Source organism: Poecilia reticulata, linkage group LG23 (genome assembly GCF_000633615.1).
Source record: "Poecilia reticulata strain Guanapo linkage group LG23, Guppy_female_1.0+MT, whole genome shotgun sequence".
NCBI classification, from domain to species: domain Eukaryota; kingdom Metazoa; phylum Chordata; class Actinopteri; order Cyprinodontiformes; family Poeciliidae; genus Poecilia; species Poecilia reticulata.
The window spans coordinates 531,598-556,591 of NC_024353.1; the positions used below are offsets into that span (position 1 = coordinate 531,598).

Here is a 24,994-nt window from a genome sequence, read left to right on the forward strand (position 1 = left end):
CCACATAATACAGTTAACTTACCTTTTTAAGTCCACTCTGGAGGCTTTGAATAGCGAATATGGGGACCTGGGTGAGACCCCAGTCGCAGCTTCCACAACCAAAACAATACTTCAGTACACACACTGCGGATTCCTAGCCTAGGTTTAAAATGTTTGTATTCAGACGTGTTCTCTCAAGGTTCCTTTTCCTGTTTCTGAAGAAAATGCGCGCCAGTTGTTTTACGTTGGGGCTCCTCAAATGTAGCGAAAAATGGACTCGAAACCGTTAGAAAAAGCCTTAGAGCCCCAGTCAACGGCGACTTTTAGAAATTAGATCCCTTCAAAACCAGTCTCTTTTCCCTGTGCAAAAAATGGCGGCCCTGCCAGGACTCCCGAGACTCCGCCTCCCCCACGAACGGGCTCCGCCTCCACATTCTGCGGGGCTACACTCCCCGTTTGACAGGGGCGCCGTGATCGGTCTCCTTGCGCGTTCACGAGAGCGAGTCTTCAAAAAAATCTCCAGGGTGTCTTTCTGTTCAGCTACACCACGTCAAATTATTATTATAAAAACGTTCAATCTGTATTCATTTAGATAAATAGAGCTGCTGAGTAAATTATATTTGTACTGTTTACCCATGTTACCTTGCCTTTTATAACGTTGTTCCCCAGTTTAGAAAATTGAAGCAAAAACTGTCAATTATGTCAAAATGTTTGAAAAACAAATGATGAGAATAAACTTTTTTCCTAGATTAAAGTGGAATAATATGGTGATTTAGATGGGTAAACAAAATGCAAAACCCATAACACAATAACAAGAAGCCACAACACAACACCAAAAGCCACAACGCATGTCATGCTAGCACCTTTAATATGACTTGCATTACAACATAACTTCCCGTTCAGCATGACTTCAGTTTTAGCATAACTTTCACTTTAGCGCAAGTTTAATTTTAGAGTAACTTCCATTTTAGTACAACTTCAGCATAATTTCTCTTTTATCTTAACCATGGTTTACATTTTAGATTAATTTCCGTTTTAGCATAGCTTCCATAGCATTGAATTGTGGTCCATTTATTCCATCATTAAAATGTGATTTTTATAACAACAAAATACACTAGGATGTAATAAAAAACTAAATGTAAAAATAGTTAGCATTTTTCACTTTAAACATATGGTTTTTGATGGCTTAAATCCTTGATTCCAGAGTACTTTGTGCTGTTTTTAAACAGTCATTATCCAAGTGATAATCTTTTGAAAGTGAAGTCAGCTGTCTGAATGTTTTTATCAGGAGGTTTTGTTTAAACCAATTAACTGCTTCCTCTCCTGCTTCCTATTTCCCCTGCAAGGATGGAAAGAAAAGAATAATAAAACAAAATCATGCAGTTTTCTGGAGAACTTGGTTTTAGTGAAGATTCACCTTATAAGTTCATAAATAAAAATGTGATATACATGTGAATGTATGATTCTCTCTCTACAGCATAAATAAATAAAAAAGACAAAATAAGGTATTAATTCTTCTAAATTTGACATCCATTCCTACTATTGCTCTTTTCACACATTTTACCTGTTCTATATTATACATAATATATTTTTACAGTATTTATTGCAGTAATTTTTTTTTATCAAACAATACTAGGATTTGAATCTAGTAGTAGCAGGCTTGTAAAGGATCACCCAAATCCATAACAACTCAGCAGAAGGCTAAGCTGTTACGTAACCTCCTTACACAAGAGCAGTGTTTTATGGGATAAAATTAAATTGCGAACAAATAGATAGACTCCACAAGAAAAAAATCATAAGAAACCATTCAATAAATCCACATGGAGTTGTTGATAAAAAGAGAATGCTAGACTTGAAGTAAGTTTACATAGATAGGTGGCTAGATATTGTTTTCCTACTAAGAGCTTAATTTGTTTTTTCAGTTGAACTGTGTGGGGGAAAAAAAAAAGTAAATTCTCATTTTTTACATCACAAAATTTGGCCTTTTAAAGGGGTGTGTATAGTCTGACGTCCACTGCATGATCAGAAATCTAAAATTAAATACATTTATTCAGCTAAATTCAGCGTAAATGTGTACGACCCGTACCTATTACTTAATGTATTACTTAAAGTAAGGTTTCATAAAATAAAATCACAGGGCACCTCTCTAAACTAGTAGTGTGTATGTAGAAATCCCTTTGACATCATATGTGCAGGGAGGATGTCCTCATCCTTTCCATTCGTCGACCCTCCCCCACCCTGAACTGCACCCACTGGCGCATGCGCCTTTTTGCGAGACAGCAGCAACTGCTGGTGCTCGCGCAAACTTTGAGGACGACGGCAGCAGTATAAAAGGCTCGGTCCGTCCTGCTCCGGTTTAAAAGTCGGAAATGTGCGGCCGTTGAGGACACAGACATCACAGGTCGAATTACATGGAAAGAAGAACGCATTTTTTTTCCGATCGCCATCTTATTTCTTCTTTTGAAGATGATTTCGATTTCTTCACGTTAAGACTTGATGGTGGGATATGGGCATTGTGGTAGTCCCTTAAAAAAAGAAGGAAGGAAAGAAAGAAAGCAAGTGATGAAAACTGTCTTTTTTTTTTTTTTTTTTTTTTTTAGAAATGGTTGGTTTATGATGACATCATGCAGTTAGTATTTGTGGGCGGGCTCTGAGCTGAGAGGGGAGAGGGGCGCAACCGGAGAGCACTAACGGCCAGGCGCCATTAGGTAACAATGTCACATTAATGTCCGTTTAGGAACAAAGCATTCATATGAATTACCTTTTAAAACAGCTATGTCGGTAACGTGTTGTGTCTACACAAAATATACGAGATAGCTGTCAAATCATGAGATGTAGCCTTCTTTTTATTTGGTGAAGATGGATCTCGACCTAAAACAAGATGGCGTCGATTTTTTTTTTTTCCCCCCAATTAGGGCGGCGGCGCCGTGCGCGTTCTCGAAACAATGTTATTTCCTGTTTTCGTGCTGGATTGTTCTTAAACGAAAGACCTCAGACCGAGAGGTTGATCTTGACTTTATGACTTGGCTTTTTAGGGGTTTTTTTTCCTAAGCTGTGCTGGTGGAGAAGATGAATATTTTCTCTGATTTGGGGAAAGTCCAACACACGACAGCAAACATTAAATCATCCCAGCAGTTCCAGATTTATGTTACACAAACACCAAATTTTTCCCTTAACGATGTCAAAGATAGTTGGAACATACAGAACAGACACCATATTCACTTTAAAATATTAGTTTAACTTTAGCCCCATCTAGCGGATAAGATAAGTGATTACTGATAATGTTGGCAATGAAAATCTTAAATTAGGTATAATTTTAAAATGACATCTATGATTTAATTAAAATTTCCAGTCCATATCCTCTTTAAACAGGGAAAATAATAGTTTTTTATTTTATTTTGACTGCTCCTTGATGGAGGTGTAGTTTCTAATTTTTCAGTTTAATCTCAGCATCTGAGGTCACTTCAAATGGAATAAGCCATTTTACTCACATTTGTATAATAAGACAACAACAAGAATAACCTTAAATAAGGTGATGTCAACAATTTATTTTGAACAATTAGTGACTCAATTAGACAGAATAGATTTCAGGAATGCTGGGTTTATTACTCCGGTACCCAGGACTGAATTTAGGAAGATGTGGGCCCTAACAAAATTATTTTTACTTATGCAACTTACAGTAGATTGATCATTAAGTAGGCCCTTTATGAAGTTAGACCCAGTTATACAGGTTTGTTTCATCCAAACATTCTCCACCATTAGGTTTTTAAGACAGCATAAAGAGGAGTAAACTTTTGCCAAAATAATTAAGAAATTTTGAGGTTAATCTCAGATTTTCTACAATAAACATGGGAGGGTTTTTTTTAGGTTGAAAGGTTGACAATTAGCTAGAAAAAAACTCAAATTTTGAGATGAATCTTTCCGCAACAAAAAACGGATATTTCTGAGTTTGAAAAGTTGAAAATTTACTAGGACAAAAGCTCTTACTAATCCTTCTTTTCAATCTGCAGTGGCCCCAATACGCCATCGAAGGCATTATATTTTTATCCCAACGTTGTGAAAAATAAGTTGTTTTTTTTTACAGCAAAAGCTGTTTTTCCCCTGTTGACCGACAGAGGGCGCTGTGTTAACCGAATCCACAAACGGTGACGTCAATTCCTGTCCAATCGGAGCTGACGTTGTTCTGAGGTCGTTTATTGACCAGACAGGGAAGGTGACTTCGGGAGCATTTAGTCCACATCAAACCCCTTCCTGGACGGGGTTTTAATCTATTATCGATCATGTCTTCCTTTGGAAGGGCGATCGGAGTCCTGCGGGCCGGAACCGGGCTGCTTAGGCCCGGCCCAGGACGGATAACCAGCAGAAAGTAAGCTAGCTACAACATTCGCCTAGCCGCAGAATTACCCGAATATGTTAGCATAAATCCGCAGGAGGAACATAAACAGTATTTTGGCGCAGCCTGGTTGATTGCGGACGTTTAACGCCTGTTTTTCGGTTGCAGGGCCAGCGGCGGACCGCACATTGAGCCGCAGTACAGACAGTATCCGCAGTTAACCAAGAAGCAAAAGTTCGAGTCGGAGTTCCTCAGCGGGGCTATGTGGTTCTGGATCCTCTGGCACTGCTGGCACGACCCAGATGCGATCCTGGTACGTGAGGCAGAATCATTTAATCATAACTGACATCTTAATGGTTTGTTTTTTTATGTGATTTTTTTTTAAATAAATTTATGGTAAACTGATGAAGGGTTATATATTTTTTTCTGTTATTTTTGGGTGGAGGTTTTATATTAGTCCTGTTCGCTATTGCCTCTTCCTGCACTGTTAATATCATCATTATCTTTCATCAGTAACCCTAATCCTAACTCCTTACGGGAAAACATCGCCGTGAAACACTTTCTAAACCCACAACTAGTCTTAAAAACAACTGATCAAGAAACACAATTAAAATGATTATCAATTATTTTCACTTCTGTTTAATCCAGATTAAGTCAGCGGCTCCATGCCTGCATGAAAGAAAAGGGGATGTTGCATAAATGATTGAGATTTTGCAGCTAAAGGCTCTAAATCACATGTATTGAACTTATTTAATGATGTCAAATATAACAAGATGTTAACTTCTGTCGAGCTGAAGGTTTGGGGGCCAAATCCGGCCTTATTTACTCCAGAGGGATGCATAAATATTTTATCAATCAAATCCAAGCTGCTGTTACCTGCATACTGCTAAATTACATCAATTAGCCCTGCTAGTTTTTCATGGAAAGTAAAAAAATAAAATAAAATAAATCCCAGCACTTTTTACACATAACCATATTTGTGAATTTATTTTGAATTTTCCTCAAATTGTCAAAAGCATTGAGTTTAAGTAATGCTAACTCCAACCTGCAGGTGGCAGTATTTTTCTTCTATGCCTGTTCTACCTCAACTTCACTAAAATGTCAAATTATTAGTTTTTTTCTTGTTTTCAAAAACTACTTCATATCATCACATCTACTGTCATTAATAGATGCCCAGTTTCTTGCAAATATTTCTAAATTAGCTTCACAACAATCTGATTTTTATTGTAATAAATTAAATTATGAAAATCTGGAGGGACTAAGTGTGAAAAAATGTATTTTTTTTTTATTTAAATATGTATTTTTCAAATACAAATATTTAGAATTAACAGTTTAGTGAGTTTAATCAATAGGTTCTGACACAATCAGCCATTTAATTCATGATCTTGATGGCCCAATGTGAAAATGAGTTGGACTCATAATTGTTTTGTCTCATTATCACCAAAGTGGTTTGCCTAAAAAAAAAAAACATTATCTAATGAAGCGGTTGTGAAAAGCTCAGGCAGATGAATCAAGACGATTCTTACCTTTCTTTACAGGGTCACTTCCCCTGGCCTGACGCCTCCAGGTGGACAGACGAGGAGCTCGGCATCCCGCCGGATGACGAGGAGTAAGGTGCTCCTCTTCATTTTAAATAAACCTCAGTTTGGTTCAGGAACTCCTTTCACTTATTTTAAAGTAAATATCCTTTCCACCGTTTCTAAACAAGCGTATTTCTTTTGCAGATGACAACAAACTGAAGCAGTTTTGCGAGAAATCCTGCAGATGTTCTGAAGTCGTCGTTGTACATATAATAAAGTTATCTTTAAGTTACACTTTTCAGTTTTTTGGAGGTTTTTTTTTTTTTAGAAAAAAAAAGTTACTAATTAACAAAACTAAAAAATGTTTGGCTTAAAGAGTTGATGTCTAACTCTTGTTCTTATAAAAACCACTAAAGGAGACTTTAGAAAATAGATGGAATATTTTCAAAATATTATAGAAATTCTTGCCTCTCTTGAAATTATACATTTGAGTTAAGATTTTTACTTTAATTGAGCCTGTCTGACAACATGAAGTAGGCTAAAAACAAAACAAAACTAGCAAGAAACAAAGTCTGGAAAGGGTTAAAGACTCCAGTACGAACATTTCATATGTATGTAGTTTCAAATTGATGAATTTTGGCCCATTTCAAAAATAACTTGAGCGAATTTCAGGTCGATTTCTCTCCAAAAGACAAATTTGATAAAATCCGACTGTGATGTTAAAGAAGTTAGACGATGATGGATGAAGTTTTCGATTTAAATTCAGTTTAACTGCAGTATTCAGTTTCGCCAACTCAAATTTAAAGATTTAATACAATTATTAATGGAATTCATGATCTCTGACTCCACTGAAATGTACGAACATCGTCCAGCTAACTGGTGATAAATTTGCTCTTACCCATAACAGATGCAAAACAGCTAACAAGCTAGCTAGCGACGGTAGCCTCAATGAAAACGTCCGAGTGCGACTCAAATATTTGCCTGACATAAAAGTCCCGCGAGAAAAAATTAGACAAAACGGAATTAAATGATCATGTCAAGACAATTTAAAATAAAGAGAAAAAAAATATGTATTTTAGATTTTACAAGCAATTAAAATGCGGAATTCGTCCAGCCATCGGCTGATAAATTTGGACCCGAGACACACAAATAGCTAGCTGCTAACTAGCAGCGGTAGCCTCAACGGTCTCGATGTTTGAGAGCGATTCAAACCAATGTGGCTGACAAAAAAAAAGGTCCGTGAGGGGGAAATACAATGTACGAAATGAAAGTTATGTCCAGACAAAATTTAACAAAGACGTTTTAATTTTGATAAGCAATTTTCGAAATGGGAACTAGCACTTGTGATACTGGGGGAAAAAAACTAGCTAGCTGCCAACGTTCCGTTTTTAGATAAATGTAAGACTTAAGAAGGCGCGGACATCCATGTTCATTCTTTTTTATTTACAAGCAATTTTTGAAATGCAGAAACAAATGCAACGCATCAACAGTGTCACAGTTAGCCAGTGTTTGTAGATTTCAAATCAGAAGCAATTTTTTGCAAGAACCGACAACACAAATGCTTAAAAAAAGCAGGAAGAGGAGGGAGGTGATAAATCCTGTGTGAATACTACAGCTTATAAACAAACCCTGCCTGCGGGCCAGCTCGCGTTTTCTTTTTTTATTCTTAAATGACTTGACATGCAAATAAGTGAAAAAGAGTGTAGTGTAGGGAATCAGCCTGGCGATCATCACACAGTTACTTGTAGGTCAACCTGAGAAAAGTTTTCCCAGCCTCACTGTTCACAGAATGGTCTTAAAGCTATATGGCAGTTCACTGACGAGGTCAAGGGTCAACTCCAGGAAGGTGATGAATGAGTAACACTGAGCTGAACACAACTTGGAAGTTTGAGGGACAACACCAGAAGATACAACGACTAGTGACGGCAACCTGAAAAACCTCGAAATGGAGGTTTTATTTATCCTTTTTCTTTTGAAATTTGAAAACAAACCTCAGCTTCTCGGAAGCAGGACTTCCTGAAAGTCCTGGGAGAGCTGAGAGCGTCCTGTCTGCATCCGTGATGATGTGGCTGGTGGTAAATCGGAGGTTAATGTCCATGGCATCATTCCCTGAGAGTGAAGAACTGCTCACGTTTCACAACATAAAATAAAAATACTCACTCATTCCCATCGGAGGTTCCTCGCTTTTCTGAACACTTCGAGTGTTTCTACCCCTTGAACTTTTCCCCATTTTGTCACTTTAAAACCACAAAATTTAATTATAGTTTTCACGTGACAAACCTGAAGTATTGCATTGCATAATCCTTTTTTTTTGTACATCAAGTTAAAACAAACCCCAACTTCCTTCCTAAAATAAATTCACCAAATTCACAATCTCGACTTTGAAACTTGGTGGTGGCAACATAATACTAAGGGAATCTGATTAGTTGCCATGTTTATATTGGGGGGGAAAAACTAGATGTACACAATCTGAGCTGAATAGAGTCTACATTGTGAAACATGGTGGTGGCAGAATCATGGTGTGGGAATTTATATTTTAGCCCAAAATATTAATTTGTAAAAAAAATAAATCAGACTGTGGCAGAAAAATAACAGTGCACCACTTTTAACTGAAAAGACCACCTCCAGTGAAAAATGCATGGTGGTGGAAGTATCATGCTGTGGGAATCAAGAGTTTGTAGCCAAAAACAAATGTATTTAAAAATGCACGTCTCCCATTTTATATGTGAAGTAGTCAAAAATCTAAATATAAGCTTGTCACTGAAAGCCAACACTGCAGCTCACTCTGAGCTGAACACTGGGAAATATGGAGGTGGCAGAGTCATGCTGTGGGACTCAAGTTTTTAGCAAACATAAAACTAATTAAAAATATATTCTTACATTAATTAGTGCAAAAAAAAAAAAAAGTTAGAAAACTGACACTGCACTCCACCCTGAACTGAACACTGGGGGGATTTATGGTGGTGGCAGAATCATGCTGAGGTTATGAATTTTCATCTTTACATTTATTAGATAAAAAAGGAAGGAACTGTGGTTGAAAATAATAAATATATTGAATAAAGAAAGAAGAGTATAATTTCAGTTATGGGATCCCCTCTGGCGTGTAACTCGGCCCCCTGTAGTTGCCAATATAATGGGAGCAACAATAAACTAATTCGATTTTAAATTATTTGCTTGGAATGCAGAACTAATACTCTAAATTTTTCTCTACTATTATCTCAGTGTATCATAATTTTTCTTTAAAGTAACAAATAGGAAAAGTTCAAGGGGTCTGAAAACTACTAAAATACTTTGTACCGACCACAGTGGCTCAGATATTTAGTTTTTTTTTTTTTGCTAATTAAAGTTAAGTGGCACTAACTGAGAATGTTCAGGTGAAGGCGTGAAAGAAATAAATCTAACCTAAGTCTCTACTCACACATCGCCCAAAAATCACTGGGAAGAGACGGGAACCAACACAGGCTCAAGTCAACCGCAGAAGGAAAAGATTTGTGACGACAGAAAGTTAGAAAGGTCGAAGGTCAACTGCTACTCAAGACTAAAAACATCCACATTTACAAAAATGTTTAAAGATTAAAAAAAGAAAAGAAAAACCTCTTAAAACCCTTAAAACTAAAGGTTTCATGGTCATTTCATAATAAAATCAATTCTTTCAATTAATAAATACATAATCCATAAACACATTGAAAACTGATAAAATGAGAAATAAATTAAAGTTAAATCCTATTGGAAACAAATTGGCAGCGCTCTCTTCCCGCTCTCCGCCTCTCCTCTCGCTCCAAAGTCATTATTGCTGGTGTGATTGAGATAAAAAGAGGGAGGAAGGAAAAGCACGAGTGGAAGAAAAATACAAAACAAGAAGCACCATTTTGAAATTTCAGTTCGTCGCCGCCTCCATTTTTTTTTTTCTTTCTTTTAATTCCTCGAAGCACCAACTCATCGCAGGTTCTCTTGGACTCGAATTCCTGCTGAAACTTCAATTTAATCCACATGAAAATTCACGTAATTCTCTTTTTTTGTTCTTAGTGTGCTTTTATTTTTATTATTTCCTGTGAAGATTTGCTCAAACTCAATACCCTGTCTCCTCAGCATGCACAGTGAGCGTGTTTTCAGATCCGGTCCGTTGCGGGCGTCTCCATGTTTTTCTTTTCTCCGGCACCAAAGTGACAAAAAACAAAGTTTCTCTCTTTTCTTTTCTCTGTTTTTTTTTTTTTACTTCTTTGAGAACTGATGGCAAATGATCTTTTTTCTTCTTTGAGTTTGAAGTTTCAGGAAGCGCGTCAAACAAAAACACGACTGTGTCTGTTGAGTTTTAGGATCTTGCCGAGTCTCTGTTTGGCTGTTGCCATTCCTTTTTTGGGCCTTTTACCTGCAAAAAAACCAACAATAAACATCATAAAACCAAATTATTAAAAAGAACATGTATGTATTTAAGACAACTAGCAATTTTACAATTTTTTTGTATTATTTACCACAATAGTAATAATAACTGCACAAAAATTAAATATTTCTTTTAGGAATTATTGCTAAGTGGAAGAAAAAAATCTGTATTTAGCCTCTTTTTCTGAGGAAAACTACCACAGAATGATGCTGCCACCACCATATTTTACACTAAACAAAGTGTAGCAGACCAATCTATAACCTGCAGCTCTTAATAGCTTTAACAATAAATGAAAAAGTAACCAGTTAATGTGTTTAAAAACAGATTTAATAAATAAAAGAAACATTTCTTTCCACAAACAGCAGCAGTAAAAGCACCATTAACACGTTTTAGATCTACTTTCCTTATTAGGTTGGAATCTGTGCTTTTAAAATAATAAATTAAAATTATTCTGCAAAATTAACAACTTTATGACTAGAAAGCTACCAAAACACTCAAAGAGCTCGTGGCAGAATTTATGCTAAATGAACATAATTATTACTGAATTGTGGATAAAAGTGAGAAAAAACACATTACAAACTGCAAAGTATATTTGCTCTACTTCCTACTACAAATATGTTATTAAATTTCAAATAAGATAAAAGTAACTTTTGAGCAAGATATATTAGTTTGCTTTAAATCAATAATTCCTTAATATTGATTAAAAATGGCAGATTATTTCACTTGTAACAATATATTTTTCCCATGTTGTACATTAGATAATCTACCTGTGATACTAGTACTTTTTAAATTAATATTAAGGAATTATTGACTTAAAACAAACTCTTACATCTTGCTGAAAAGTTACTTCAGTCTTACTTTAAGTGTATCAAAATATTTGCACTAGAAATAATACAGAAATACTTTGTCAGATTTTGTGTTTTTGCAGTATATAAGTCTGTGCAGCGCATACAGCAGTAAAACCAGCTGGCCAAACGTGCTGGAGTTCCATTTGCGTTCCTAGGCGACGGGCGGAACTCTGCTGGGGTTGCTAGGCAACAGGCAGCGCCAATAGAATGTGACGCAACATTCCGGAAGTTTTTCAAATGGCTGATTTTCCACACAGCAAAAAAAATGTTAAGTTGTTGACAAAAAACAGCTGGTGGTGTCGTTTTAAGCACTTGCATTGTTTTGATAAGCAGCTGAAATTGAAGGTTCAGAAAGTGACTTTTGTATAATATTCCCCCGTTAAAAGTTGAGTAGTCTGACTGCCAAACCTTTTGTAGCCTGGTTGCTGATGGGGGGAGGGTTGGGCGCGTTCCTCTTGGAAGGGTGCAGCGGCGGAGACATGGAGGGGTCACAGTACTGGTACTCCGTATTGGGGCTGGGGAGCCCTTGATTGTCCCAGGCCTCGCTGCTGCTGTTGCCCTGGCTGTCCATGGGGCTCTTGCCCCCCTGCAGCGAGCGTTGGGTCGAACCGGCCCACCAGGAATCCTGCGGCGACGGCGCCTCCTCCAGCAGGCCAGCCATGGACAGCATCCCCTGAATGGCCTCCTCTGTGCTGGGTGAGGTAGGACGTTCTCTGCAAACCAAACGTCACCAGTCAGACGGCGTTCCTTCACTTTTCCCCACAGTAAAAATCACTTTTCAACGCAAGTTTTTAAACTTTTGGAGACAGAAACAACACAAACAAACAAAAAACTATTATATAGAGCTGCAACTAAATTATTTTAATTACTGAATATTCGGTTAACCAATTAATCGGTTATTCCGACTATTAAATAAAAAATGGGCACATGCTGCTAATTTTTCATTTACCCACTTAGGCTTGTTCTACACAATGTAAGAAATGCAATTAAAACATACAAACAAACAACTGAATTCCATTTTTAATAAGTAAATAAACTTTTTGCTGCCTAAAATACAAAGCATTCCTTTAGCTAAAACTCTTCCTGCTTGAGGAGTTCTGGGCAGAACACATTTACAGACAAATAAGACTTTTTTTAATCTTAAAAACAAAATGTATATGCATTTTGTACAGTTTTGACTTAATTACTGCACTGATTGTGTTGCTTAGTTAATTACTTAGTTGACGATTATTTCAACCGTTTAATCACAATTAATCGTTTCAGCCCTACTGTAATGTGATATTTATTACTGTTAATATCAAAGTAAATATACATAGAAACACAAAAAAAAAATGTTCTTGCTTAGTCTTCAGTCATTTAGCAAACAGAAATTATTCCAACTAATCCAGAGGAAGAAAAGTTTAGTCAGATTTAACTTCAAACAGTAGAAAACCAAATATCTGTCTTAAAAATATCTGGTTTCAATGGAGACTTAGTTTCACTTTGGTACTGAACTGTGCCGTTTGGATACTTTCAAGGATTTTACACAGAAATCAAAAACTTTCCAAACCTCTAAAACAATAGAAATTCCAGCATTTTCAAGGGCTTTCTGTCCGAGTGCTGAATGTTTCAGCTGGAACTCACCGTTTGAGTGGTTTGTGTTTGTGCCTGAGTTTCTGACCCGACTGGTCCAGATCCATGCTGTGCCCTGAGCCGTTCTGCTGCTGATCCTCTTCCTCCTCATCTTCCTCCTGGGAACTCTCCGAATCGTCGTCAGAAGACGAAGACGACGACGATTTACTCTAAAAAGGACAGGATTTCTCAGTAACCATGGCAACAACCAGCAGGTCTCAGCTAAACGCTTTGAAGGAGAGAAGAAGAAGGTCGTTTACTTCGGAGGGAGAGTCGCTGTCCGAGTCCACGTCCGAGACGCCGGAGTGTCCTGAGGTCTCCTCCCTGAGTTCGTTCTTCACCCTCTCCAGTCGCCCTGCAAACAGAGGAGCAAAACATTCAGCTCAGGGCATTTATAATAAAAAAACAAAGCTGGTTTATTGGTGGAAAGTTGCGGTTCTCCTACTGAGGAGCGATGCTTTCTCAGCTGTGCTCTTTGGTGGGCTTTGGTCGACACATGACTGCTCACCCTCCGTCTTGACCGGACTGCTACCCGGTCGCCTTAAATCTCTAAAACACACAAAAAACAAACCTTTTTTGTAATTATTGACAAATTAAATTAATTTTGCTGTAAGGAAATTAGCACAATAGTTTTAATTTTGAGCTTTCAGATTAATTATAAGGACTTTTCTATGACTTTAGAAGTTCAGTGAAATAAAACTCAGCATATCAGGGCCACTGTAAATAGAAAAAAAAAGAAAGAGTACATTTCTGCCAAAAAACTCAGAAATATTTAGATTAATCTCTGACAATTTATAGAAAAATCAAGAACATTTCTGCGCTTGAAAAGTCAAAAAAAAGGGAGAAAAAAGAGGATTTTCCAGGAATGTAAACATCTGGTTTCATGTATCCGGTAGTTTGATGTGTTGGGTTGCTGCCTTACCGGATGATTCTGCCGTTGACCAACATGAGACGTAGGTGGTTGTCCTCCAAGGACTCCGCAGCTGCTGCCGATGCAGTCGATACTTTGTTGAACTTTCCGAGAACCTTGGCACAAAACGCTGGATCCTGGAGGAACAAGGACGACACGTCATGACGGGAAACAAAACAGCAAGATTTATGGTTATGATCAAAATTTACATATCACTCTTCAAGGGCATGGATTTCATTAGTTTTGGACTTTCAATGATTGATTTAACAAATAAAAACAGGATGTGGCAGCCAAAAAGGTCATAACCAGGAAGTGGTGCAAACCTGAACCTCCTACCACRAAGGAATGGATACAGACTGTGAACTCATTATTTGAGATGGAGATTCTAACATATAGACTGAGGACACAGGAACAGCAATGCATGGACAAATGGGAAAAATGGACAAACTTCACATCGAGACAGGACTAATTTTGGATAGGAATGGTCCCCTTCTGTTTTTGTTTTGAGTTACAAAAATGAGTCCCCCCTGATGTGATTTTTGTTTTTATTCTGTATTTTTTGTTTCTTATATTTTCTATTCTCTCTATTGTTTTATAATTTCTATTGTTTGATTTTTTTTCTTGATTGTGTTCTAATAACATTAACAAAAATAAAAATAAAGTTATAAAAAAAAAAAAAAAAACAGGATGTGGCTCCCCCTACAGGCTCCAATGTAAAACTACATCCACATTACTACCAGGTTAAATCTCCCCTAGAAAGTTGCACATCTTTGTGTCCACCAACACATTTCTGGCTTGACCTTTGACCCCTCTTCTGGCTAAAATTTACATAGTTGAAAGAAGCGGCTTTATCCATTTCAAACAACAGTTCTGGTGGACCGAGGTCCATAGAGTTTTACAACCATACATGCTTGAAAAGCAGAAGCGGAGCCTCCTGCACAACCAACAAGAATGCAGCAAGTGGTTTCTGAATGGTAAGTCAACAACAAAACAGTTGTCTTTTCCAGCAGCCATTGCACAGTGCATAAATCAGTAAAACCAGCTGAAAAAACATGCTGGCTGCTTGGGTTGCTAGGAAACGGGCGGAATTCCGCTGGGGTCGCTAGGAAACGGGCGGAATTCCGCTGGGGTTGCTAGGAAACGGGTAGTGCCTGCTGATTTGCGATGTTACAGAAGACTTTTGAAATGGCTCATTTTCCAGAGACTATAAAACATTAACTTAGAGCCAAAAATCGTCTGGTTGGGACTTAAAAAAAAAAAAAAACACAATATCCAAATAATCTTTTTCTAGATTGATTGTCTTTTCATAAACAACCCAACATTATCCGTTTTAAATTTTTAATTTCATCTTTAGGTTATTCTTAAATTATTATTATTCAAATGACCTTCCCCCCCCCAGGTCACACTTTAGACTCTTCTAAACTAAAAACCAGCTGATCTGATCAGTTAGAAATCAACCAGGTATGAAAATGTGAAGCTCACCTCTTCGAGCGTCCCCACCTCCACCCTCTTCAGCACCTCCATGGTGTGCTGCTCCAGGATGTCCAGGTTGGACGGCGTCTTGGGGGCCTGCTGCTGCTGCTCCCGGAGCCGCCGGGCGGCTCGCCTCGCCTGCCGCGCCTGGCACAGCCTCTCCAGGGCGCGGGTGGTGAGGCAGCCATTTGCTCCCAACGGTACGCCACTTCCCTGAGATTTCATTGGCTTGCTGCCACTCACTGGTTCCTCCTGAGAAGAGAAGGCAGCGCATGTTTTACTTGTCCAAATCAGACAAAAACATGAGAACACGGACAGATGGACAAATACAACACTTCACCAAATAAAACTACATCCTCTGTAGGGTGAAATATTTCAAACCTCCTTACCTCCAGGTAGCGGATTTCCTTGGTCAGCTCCTTGATGAGATGGTTGGGCCGGATGTTATCTGGAACCTCGCTGGTCGGCTCGGTCACCTGGAACAGCAACGGAGAAGGTGAGCAGACGTCCAAACTCTGAGGACGAACCGTGACGTTGAAATGAAAGTACCTCTCTTTTCAACCACGTCCTCAATGCGCCGATTAAAGCCCTGACTCCGTCCACAAGGTAGGTTGGTGGAGGACAGCTGTCCTCACGTAGCTCTGGAAGGACAAACAGGAAATTCATGGTTTACACATGAAAATCAACAAGAAAAATAGAAAGAAATGTTTATTTAGCTCCATTACGCGCTCACCTTTTAGCATTTCCAAGAGGTTTTTAGCCACATACCAACAAATGGCCTCAAAGTATGGAAACTTGAAGAGGTCTGGAGTTTTCAGGCGACGCTCCATTTCATAACACCTACAGTACAAAGCATATAGATAATTTATCAGGGTTTGCACACTTTTCAATTAAAAATACTTTATTGATTAAATGTTTAATTAAACTAAATGTTTTCCACAGTAAAATTCAAGCACTTTTTAAGCATTTTCAAGGTAAGTTATGAAACTTTTCCAACACAATCAACGGCTTCAATTCACCTCTGTATGTCTTTATTTATTACTGTTATTAATATGTATTTGTAGAAGGATTCTACAATATAAAGCAGGGACAAGATAAACTAAAATAGAGCAAAGTTTTACGTTTTGAAATAGTCTCCCACAGTTGACAAAACTAATTTAACAAAATAAATGCCTCAATTTCGGTAATGTTACTTAAAATATAAGATTTTTATTCCAATGACACAGATAAATAAGTCATTGAGACATTAAGAAAAATAAATATTCAAAAACAAAATAAAAAAAGAAAAGTGTTCCCAATAAGTTTTCAAACAGAAATACTTTTGGTAATTCTAAGGGACTTATTAAAACTGAGCCCAGCCCCGTCGCCTAGCAACCCAAACCCTGTCACCTAGCAACCATGGCCTGGCCAGGAGCAGCTCTTATTTGGATTTAAAGTGACAGGACGCCCTAAAGCAGCTCATTCTGAAAGAGTTGGGTTAATAATAAATATTCAATACACGGAAATAATCCAAAGAAATTGTGTTAAAGTAAATAACCTTCCTGCTCAAATTAAATACTAAAGTAACCATTTCTTTTTTTTTAAGTTTTCTGGCATTTAGCAAACAGAAATAACTTTTATGACTAACTAACCTAAAAAAAATGGAAAGTTAAGGATGATGTAATTTCAGACAGTGAGTAAATAATGTGTGTATCTTTTTATTTGGAGTATGAAAATAGCTGGTTTCAATTTTACTTTAATACAAAACTGTGCAGTTTGAATAGCAAACACTTTTTTAGGACTTTATGCAGAAATCAAGAACTTTCCAAACCTTGGAAAAAATGTTCAAGGATTTATAAACCCTGATTGATGCTGAGAAAAGTGATAAATGATGTTAAGAATAAGCATTTTAGAGGTGTTAACCTGAGCTGCATGCCAATATTGAGGTTGTGAAGGAAGTTCCCTCCGAATGCCATGCAATCCTGAGAGGTGAGAACACCATGGATCCAGCCTGTAGGGGGCAGCAGAGCACAGAGAAACATTTAATCCATCACAAAATACTCCATTAAAAAACAAATTCAACATGGTTGCCAACTTTCATTTAAGAGATACAAAACTGAGACTTTTCTCTCCTATTGTTGGGCTTTGGATTGTGAAAAAACCAGAACAAACTGCAGCCATGACACGCCAAAGTGAGACGAAGCAGATTGTTTGTTTGTAAGACTGACAGACAGGCCTGATAATGCACTGGCTGTCTGACCCACTGTGCTCTCTGACCCCCACTTAATTCCCGCCTCTCTGCCAAAAAGGCTCCCTTTCACAAACCTGCAGAGGAAGACTGATTGGAGATGTCCAGGAGTTGACGGGCCGAACTGAGCTTTGTCTGTCTGGGTGGGTACTATCAGTTTCCAAAGTCCATTGAGAAGCTTGACGGACGGATAATCCCGGACACGTCAGCTTCACTCCACTGAATGAGAGGCTCGACATTCGGTGAGTGACGGGAGGCGACCATCTCTAACAACGCTAATAGTCAGCAGCTATGTAATTAGCATTTAAGTGCTGCTAGCAAAAGAGCTAGAGCGTCCCGCAAAAGTATTTACACCCTTTGAACGTCTGCAAAGTTCATCTTCAGGCTGAGTGACAAATCTATGTGATAGATTAATGAAGCTTTTGGTTTTGAAGATTACATTTTTGGGGAAATTTTTTCAGGGCGGCCATCTTGTTTTGACAAGCGAGTTTTACATTTTCTATTTATTTCAACTTTGAATTCAGGTCAACTTTATGATGGAGTGTTAGCGCCAGGCTAATATTTGTTACTTTTAATTATGAGAACAAAGTCGTAATGTTAAGAGAATAAAGTCATAATATTACCAGAATAAAGTTATAATATTACCAGAATAAAGTCATAATTGTATAAGAACTCCAGAATGTAAAAATATAAAACAATAAAATTAGGAATTTTTAACATTTTGTGGAGTTATGCTGAGCAACGAGTCGGAATTCCTCCTGTTAACCAGGCAAAATGGCCTAGTCAAAGCCCTGCCCTAAAACAAAACCTCATAATGCATGCTCAGACAAACTCCTTTCAGAAATCTAGTAAATTTGCAAAGAAAAATAAGGCTAAAATTTCCATCCTTACACGTGCAAAGCTGGAAGAAGCTGCATAATGCATAGATCATTTTTCTTCCACTTAATTATGAATTAATGGATTTATTTATAAAACTCTCACTAGGAGTTATAAAAGAATAAAGATGAGCATCGCAAAACATAAAAAAACAAACATGCATAAAAGCTACTTAGACAAACTAAATAAAAGATGAATAAAATAAAGAAAATCAAGGAGAATCTGAGAACGAACCCATCTTCCATTTCTGCACGTTTTATTTTAAATTTAGTCTGATAAAAACAGACAGTGGGCGTCTTCTGAATATTTTTACAAGAACATCCCAGCTTTTCTTCCACTCTATCCAGATGGGCCAAACAGGAAAACCTGCATATTTTTATATATTTCAGTCAGATTACAAGCTTAAAAGCAAAATGCGTCTAAAAATCAAGCAGGAATAATAATAAAACACACCAAGTGACCTTAAGGCACATTTTGTACATTTCTCAAATGGTAATGTTTAACACTTCCAAGTATTTTATATCTAGTTTCTACTGAAAATATCCAAGTACAGTTGAAAAAAGACAACTAACTTACAAGTAACTTTCAGAAATTTGTTTTGTCATATTGATAAATACTGGTTTCACAGGCAGATTATTTCACATAACTTCTAAAAAAGTTACTTATAAGTTAACTGTGTATTTTTTCAAGTGTACCAAGTTGAAACTAGACGAGAAAATATGCAGTTTTGTGAAAATCTAGAGACATTATCCCACACAGGGGCACATTTAATTGAATCTCAGCGTGCCATTTCTAATGCCTGTACATGTAAGTTTCTCTTACTTTGCAATCTAATTATTATTTTATGTGAACTTTGTTCCAATTTGCTGCTATTTCACCTGAATAAAAGACATTTCTACTGTAATTTAAATCAAACAAAATTAAAATACATTTAAAACAAACTCTGGACATAAAACTAATATCTCCAGGTGTTTTATATTTAGTCGTTTGCCTTATTAATCTCCTGTCTGTTCAGAACGTAAACATGCAGACTAGACGGAGCACATAGAGCAGGACTGGATGTCCCGTTTCAGGATGTTGTGCAATTATTTTAACAAAGTGAGTGCTGAAAGCCAATGACCTCAGCTTCAGGTGAAACCAAAGTTTACATGTACATTAGCTCCAGTGCGTGTTCACAGATTGTACCAGAATCAAACCAGTTTTTTCAGTTCCCATTGTCAAAGAGCTGGACTCGGGCCAAGATGGCTGCTGTTTGGGAGTAAACAGTCTGTCATTATCAGAGCTATCTTTCTCTGGATCAGGAGAGTAAGGAACGACAACAGAAACCGTCTCAGCTAGCAAGATAAAAAAAAAACGCACTTGTTGCTAATTGCTAACATGTTCTTGCATCTCATGTCTATACAGTGAGAAAGTTTGAGATTAGAAAGTTTTCAGCCAATAGAAGAATTAAATGGACTTAGAAGATATTTCTAGAGTGATCGGGCTTTAATTAGGACAAAAGTAGGTGGATTGATGAGAGATGAATGGATTGAAAAAAACAGATGGAGGAATGAACCAATGGAGAAATGGTTGGACGGATAAAAAGTGGAAAGTCGGATGTCTAAATGAATGGAGGGATGGACAGATGGAGAGAAAGATTGATGGGCAAAAAGTATTTTATATCCCTTTGAACGTCTGCAAAGTTCAATTCACCTTGTTGACCAGCACGGTTGGGTCAACAAGATGGAGAATGTTAGAATATTTTCTAAACTCTTAACTTTCTTTAACTTCATCTGAAGAAGAACTCTGTTGAACAAACCAATGGTTCTGCTACAAAATGTTTAAAAACATTTGTAAAATCCAGTTGAAAGTGAAACCACTAACCTGTAGGGATGAGCAGGGTGGTTCCTTGGGTAACAACACACTTGTAGCACTTATCCACTTTATCCCCGAAGAACACTTCGCTCTGATTGGGCGAGGAGCTCCATGCCTCGTATAGTGCAAGGTTGGTGGGAGTGGGTTTGATCAAGTAGAAGATCTTCTCACCCTGCCGGTCACAGAGAAACGCGTTGGAGACGACGGATCATCTTCCCATTACCCGCCCCGTCTACCACCAATCTGAAACTTACCCACAAAACATGGTACCAGACTGAGGTTCCTCCAAAGTCTATGTGGAAGTCCGTGTAGCTGTCTTTAACCCCCATAAGGCAGTACTTCTGGACGAAGGGCTTTGGGAAGAACGAGTCATCAGGCCAGTAGTTTTCCACCCAGGACATTTTCATGGCCACATCAGGAACCTCGACCAATTCTGCCATCCTACAGGTTGAGGAAGAAAAGCTAAATATTAAAGCCACCTAGAGATTGGAGCTGGTTTTATACACACATTACTGTCTTCCTATCAAAAAATGCAACAACATGAAATGTAGATGATTAAAAAGTAAAATCAGAAAGGATTTCATGGTATGCAGATGATGCATTACTGTTTTCCTAGAAAACTAAAATGGGTTGTAAACAAAATAAAATGTGAATTTTTAAAGAATGTCATTGTATGTAGACGATTCATTACAATTTATCTCCAATTTCATCATTAAGTTTACATTCTATGCAGACGATTCATTGCACTTTTCCTCTAATTATTTCATAATTAGAGGACATATTCTTTTACAACATCCACATTCAACTCCAAATGGCATTTTTTTAAAAGAAAATGTATAATTTAAGGTTACATTTTAATTACATTTAGACAATTCATTAGTTTCTTCTATTTAACCATTTTTAACATCCAAATTCAGCTCTAATTCCAGTTACGTTAGGGATTTCACTGTACGCAGATGAGTCATTATTACTACTTATTTCTATTAAGACATTCCTAATTTGTAAACTGCAAATAAATAAAGTCATATAAAAAGTTGAATAAAGTCTCTTACTTTGTGTCGGAGAACTCCAGGCTGATGAGGTTGAGGACTTTGGGTCGATGTGGTTTGGTGAAATACTTGATAAATTCGCTGAGTTTCATCTTGCTGTCCGCCTGCCGTGCCACATCAATCACGTCGATAACCTTGTCACCACCTAGATGGGAGAAAAGCACTCTTCAGCTCATGGAGGATCAGAGGATAACTTCTGCAGCTGCTGGATTTCTGAATGCTAAATATGAGAAGTTTTTAATTGGCCGCTGAGTGGGCGAGAGGTTCAAAGGGGTCAACAGCTTGCTGCCATGTTTGTGTGCTCCAAGAGATTGAAGCCTGAGGGAAACTGGCATCAATGTGGCAGCATGGGGAGGGGATACAACGGGATGCAAGCGAGACAATCTGTCCAGACCACCAGTCCCCTGAGGAGGGGAGTGAGTGGAGGTGAGAGGCCGGTTGGGCCTTTAGCTTGTAGGGAAATGCTGCTAAAGCGGTGAGAAAAAGCATACAGGAACCGGATGTTTGATATGCAGAGAGAAAAACTGAGCAAAAAGCCAAAACAGAGACTCTGTTGATACAGTTGGGGCGCTACAAATCACCGTCCAGAAAGGCTGGATGTCGAACCAGGACAGCTGGTTCTTGTGTTCTCCCCACTCCCCGCCCACACCTCCTTTTTTTATTGCCTCGTTGCATGTTCCTGTCTCACTCTCCCGCCTCTGACGGCCCAGCTGGCCAGTGTCTGATGACGGAGAACAGCTGGAGCGAAGGCAGTCCGTCACACGGTGAGGCGAAGCTGCCAGGAAACCCGACAGACCTCAAACAGCAGCTTCACGACTCCGACAGCAGCACAAACGACCACAAGCTACAGCGTCAGTAACACTGACAGTGACACCAGAATGACACTTTGTAGCCAAACAAGGCCCTGTGTCAAGATAAACTGTCCTATCTGCAACGTTTCAGCTCAGATTAGAGTGACTTTTTACATCAAGTTGTATTTTTCTGAAGAATGCAAATGTTTTTACAGTAGAATACAGAGACTGTGTTGGCGTCATGTGGCCTACGCCCATATATCCCAATATAGCTGCAGAGAGCAGCTGAAACACAAATCAATCAAGTTTAAGACGGTCAAAGCCATTATTTTAAAGCAAAAAAAGAAATTTAACAACTTTTGTCCATACAATATTTTATTAGTAAATAACTATGATGATAGAACATTTACAAAGATTTTTTTTATTTTATCTTAAATGCAGAATGTACATATTTTGGCTTTATATCTGCTCCGAGTGTGTTGTCTTTCTGCAAATGTCCTTTTTTGAGTCTGTATATTATAGATAACGATTAATTGATTGCTAAATTAGTTGACGATCATTTTCTTAATTGATTATTAACAATTCATCTGACTGTTTCTGGAGAAAGTATCAGCTCTGATTTCCAGACTTTTTTTGAGTCTATGTACTCCAGTTAATGATTAATTATTTCAATAATCAATTAATCACAATTAAACCAATTAATCGTTTCAGCCCTAGACTTAACCTTTTATTTCTTCAATGGGAACAAAAACAACGCCACTTATTTAACTCCAAATCAATCAAATTATGAGCTCTTTTAAATTTGCTTCCAATTAAAACAAAAATGACTCAAATATGTTCCGTCAACATGTACTATTGTGTATAAATAACAAAAAATACAAAATAAAGTTTCCACTTCCCGACCACACACTGCGTTTGCAGCACCGATAAATACAAAGCCTCATAAGCTGGAGAAGATATCAGCCCTGATTTCCACTGTCCCATGTTCTCCCAGGTGTAGAAAAGGCGACCCGACACCCAGTCCCTGGTCACAACACCTGCGCCTTGGCTTAGAGCTCAACAGTGCATGTGGAGGAAGCGATAAAGTGAGGGGCAGAGCCTGTAATCTGAACTTAATGACAAAAACACTGGTGGGCTTGGTAATGGGGCTTGTAACAGGAGCTGGGAAGTGGCGAGCTGTCAGTGAAGGAAGCGAAGTGGTCACAGAGAGGGCAGTGAAAGCTTAGCCATCACCCATTTAGAACCCATTCAGCCATCGCCTGATGCCCGATAAGTGGGTTAAAACCCCATGAACCTGGAAACCTGCTCATATCGGCACACAGATGGCGCCTGCTCAGCAGCAGCCACTTAGCTGCCTGGTGTCGGGTCGTTTCATTAGCTTTTAGGCAGAACAGGAGCTGCTGCAGAGAACCCGCCACAGGAGAAACCAACGTGCTGCTGTAAATGCGGGAAAAAAGGTTGATGCAACTTTAAGAGATAAATCTGAAAATTTTAACGCATTAATTAATCGAACAGTCAGATTTGACCTAAAAGCCTCCAGCTACCTAGTTGACAGCAGCACATTGGACTCAACGAACGACAGAAATCAACCGATGTTTTCTGCGACAGCAACAAAAGTTGAGCGTTTTTTTAACTTTATTGTGTTGCATCGCTAGCTCAGGCTCGAAATTCACAAATTACACTGACTGGATGAGGACAAGCGACTGTCGCCTAATCACACAGGCAACACAGGAAATTAATGAATACAGACAGTTGTAAATTAATGTTTAAAACAAAATGGATTCCTTATTAAAGCCTTCCTAAATATAAAAACGGAAAATCTTCAAACCTGTTTGATTTGACAGTAAAGGTGGACAATATGGACTTCAAGCTGAATCACAATCTTCTGTGGTACTGCAGTGATTACAAAGCTCACAATAAATATTTATTACTTCTTTTTTAGGTTAGAAAAGTACCTGAATGCCACAGCAATTATTGCCCCACAAACATAAATATTGTTACTGAAAAACATTCTCTTCTTTACGACGTCACTTAAAAAAACAAATTGTCACTGAACTGCACATGGTAACTGCATTTAATCATATTTATTGGTATTTATTGATACCGCCAATGAAAAAACGGGGGAGAATACAGTAAAACTCATGATCCCAACAATACGGACAGTTTCGTTGGGTTTTAATCATCATTAATTGGAATTTATTGTGACAAAATTCCATCACGATAAATGATAAATTAAACAATAAATTCCCACATCTGACTTGGAGACAACATTTCCTGCTTTGTGCTACAAAAAACTAAAAGAAAACAGATATTTGCTGCATTTCAATTGGTCAGATTGAGCCAGAAGAAGATTCTACAAAGTCTTACAAAGTTAGGCGTAGTGATTAATCGTGATTAATTTTTTAATCGATTGATGGAACTAGGTTGTTATGAAGCCTCCTTACCCACATACTGCTCCACGTCTTTGACGGAGAACTTGGGAGGGGGCAGCTTCAGACCCAGGCCTTCCATCTCGGTGATCACGATGGGGTAGTTGAAGCCGTGTCTCTCCAGATACCTGGTGGTCACCTGCTCGCCCTTCATCCGTATCAGGATCTCCTCGGCACTGCAAACCAGATCACAACAAGTTTTGTTTATAAACACAAAAAGATTAACAGAATAAATTATCCAACTGGTTCTGGGTTATCTCAGTCTAAAACGAAACAGAAACGTTTGTAGGTGTGTGTGATGATACACACCTCGGGAAGGTCCTGTGCTGGAGCTGCTTAACAAACACAGAGGTACCGGCCTGGACCGGCTTCGACCCGTCATCTGGCTCCGTGTAATCGTGTCTGTGCCAGTTGTTGCGCCTTTTCACTGCAAAACAAATGCAAACATCTTATTTATTTTTATTATTTTGATAAAAACTGAAACAATTATTCTAGTAGTAGATTATTCCATCAATTAATTGATTAATTGGATAAAATATTTGGCACATTCTGCAGTTTTCATTTAACTTTAGCTTTTTCATACAACATTAAAAATTCCTTTTGTAATTAAGAAAAGGAAAATTTTATTGATTAAAATTCAACAACACAGCATTAAGTTGGTGAACATTTGATCATTTCTAGCAGATAAAAAAAAAATACTTCAACCATCAATA

At 38.0% G+C, this 24,994-nt stretch overlaps 3 protein-coding genes across 4 annotated transcripts in view; 1 reads left to right on the top strand and 2 right to left on the bottom strand.

Annotated features, from left to right (window-relative positions):
* Positions 1-480, bottom strand: part of kmt2e (lysine (K)-specific methyltransferase 2E) — a 39,229-nt gene extending 38,749 nt beyond the window's left edge. Inside the window, exon 1 of the mRNA XM_017302688.1 lies at positions 23-480. The gene's annotated coding sequence lies outside the window, so the exon portion shown is untranslated. The remainder of the gene's footprint in view (positions 1-22) is intronic.
* Positions 481-2,289: 1,809 nt separating this feature from the next.
* On the top strand, positions 2,290-6,126 carry ndufb2 (NADH:ubiquinone oxidoreductase subunit B2). 2 transcript variants are annotated; one of them, XM_008400356.2, is made up of 5 exons: positions 2,290-2,478; positions 2,580-4,345; positions 4,481-4,625; positions 5,851-5,921; positions 6,037-6,126. In XM_008400356.2, exons 2-5 carry the CDS (start codon positions 4,260-4,262, stop codon positions 6,038-6,040), a joined length of 306 nt encoding a protein of 101 aa, XP_008398578.1. In that variant the 5' UTR covers positions 2,290-2,478; positions 2,580-4,259; the 3' UTR covers positions 6,041-6,126. The 2 variants fall into 2 exon arrangements, with proteins under 2 accessions (XP_008398578.1, XP_008398577.1); XM_008400355.2 differs by having other exon boundaries at positions 2,292-2,478; positions 5,851-5,926.
* A 1,128-nt stretch (positions 6,127-7,254) lies between these two features.
* Positions 7,255-24,994, bottom strand: part of kdm7aa (lysine (K)-specific demethylase 7Aa) — a 31,678-nt gene continuing 13,938 nt past the window's right edge. Inside the window, exons 3-18 of the mRNA XM_008400358.2 lie at positions 24,591-24,708; positions 24,297-24,457; positions 21,065-21,206; positions 20,267-20,453; positions 20,022-20,184; positions 16,958-17,045; positions 15,789-15,895; positions 15,605-15,696; positions 15,445-15,531; positions 15,065-15,307; positions 13,595-13,719; positions 13,118-13,221; positions 12,933-13,027; positions 12,685-12,842; positions 11,470-11,774; positions 7,255-10,201 (exon numbers count right to left, since the gene is read on the bottom strand). Of these exons, the coding sequence (XP_008398580.1) occupies positions 10,113-10,201; positions 11,470-11,774; positions 12,685-12,842; positions 12,933-13,027; positions 13,118-13,221; positions 13,595-13,719; positions 15,065-15,307; positions 15,445-15,531; positions 15,605-15,696; positions 15,789-15,895; positions 16,958-17,045; positions 20,022-20,184; positions 20,267-20,453; positions 21,065-21,206; positions 24,297-24,457; positions 24,591-24,708 (2,264 nt within the window). The 3' untranslated portion in view covers positions 7,255-10,112. The remainder of the gene's footprint in view (positions 10,202-11,469; positions 11,775-12,684; positions 12,843-12,932; positions 13,028-13,117; positions 13,222-13,594; positions 13,720-15,064; positions 15,308-15,444; positions 15,532-15,604; positions 15,697-15,788; positions 15,896-16,957; positions 17,046-20,021; positions 20,185-20,266; positions 20,454-21,064; positions 21,207-24,296; positions 24,458-24,590; positions 24,709-24,994) is intronic.

Excerpts from the sequence above, each read along its gene's own strand:
- ndufb2 (XM_008400356.2), top strand. The coding sequence starts at position 4,260 with ATGTCTTCCTTTGGAAGGGCGATCGGAGTCCTGCGGGCCGGAACCGGG. Across the intron at positions 4,346-4,480 it reads GGACGGATAACCAGCAGAAA|GGCCAGCGGCGGACCGCACA; the intron begins GTAAGCTAGCTA and ends TTTCGGTTGCAG. Across the intron at positions 4,626-5,850 it reads ACGACCCAGATGCGATCCTG|GGTCACTTCCCCTGGCCTGA; the intron begins GTACGTGAGGCA and ends CTTTCTTTACAG.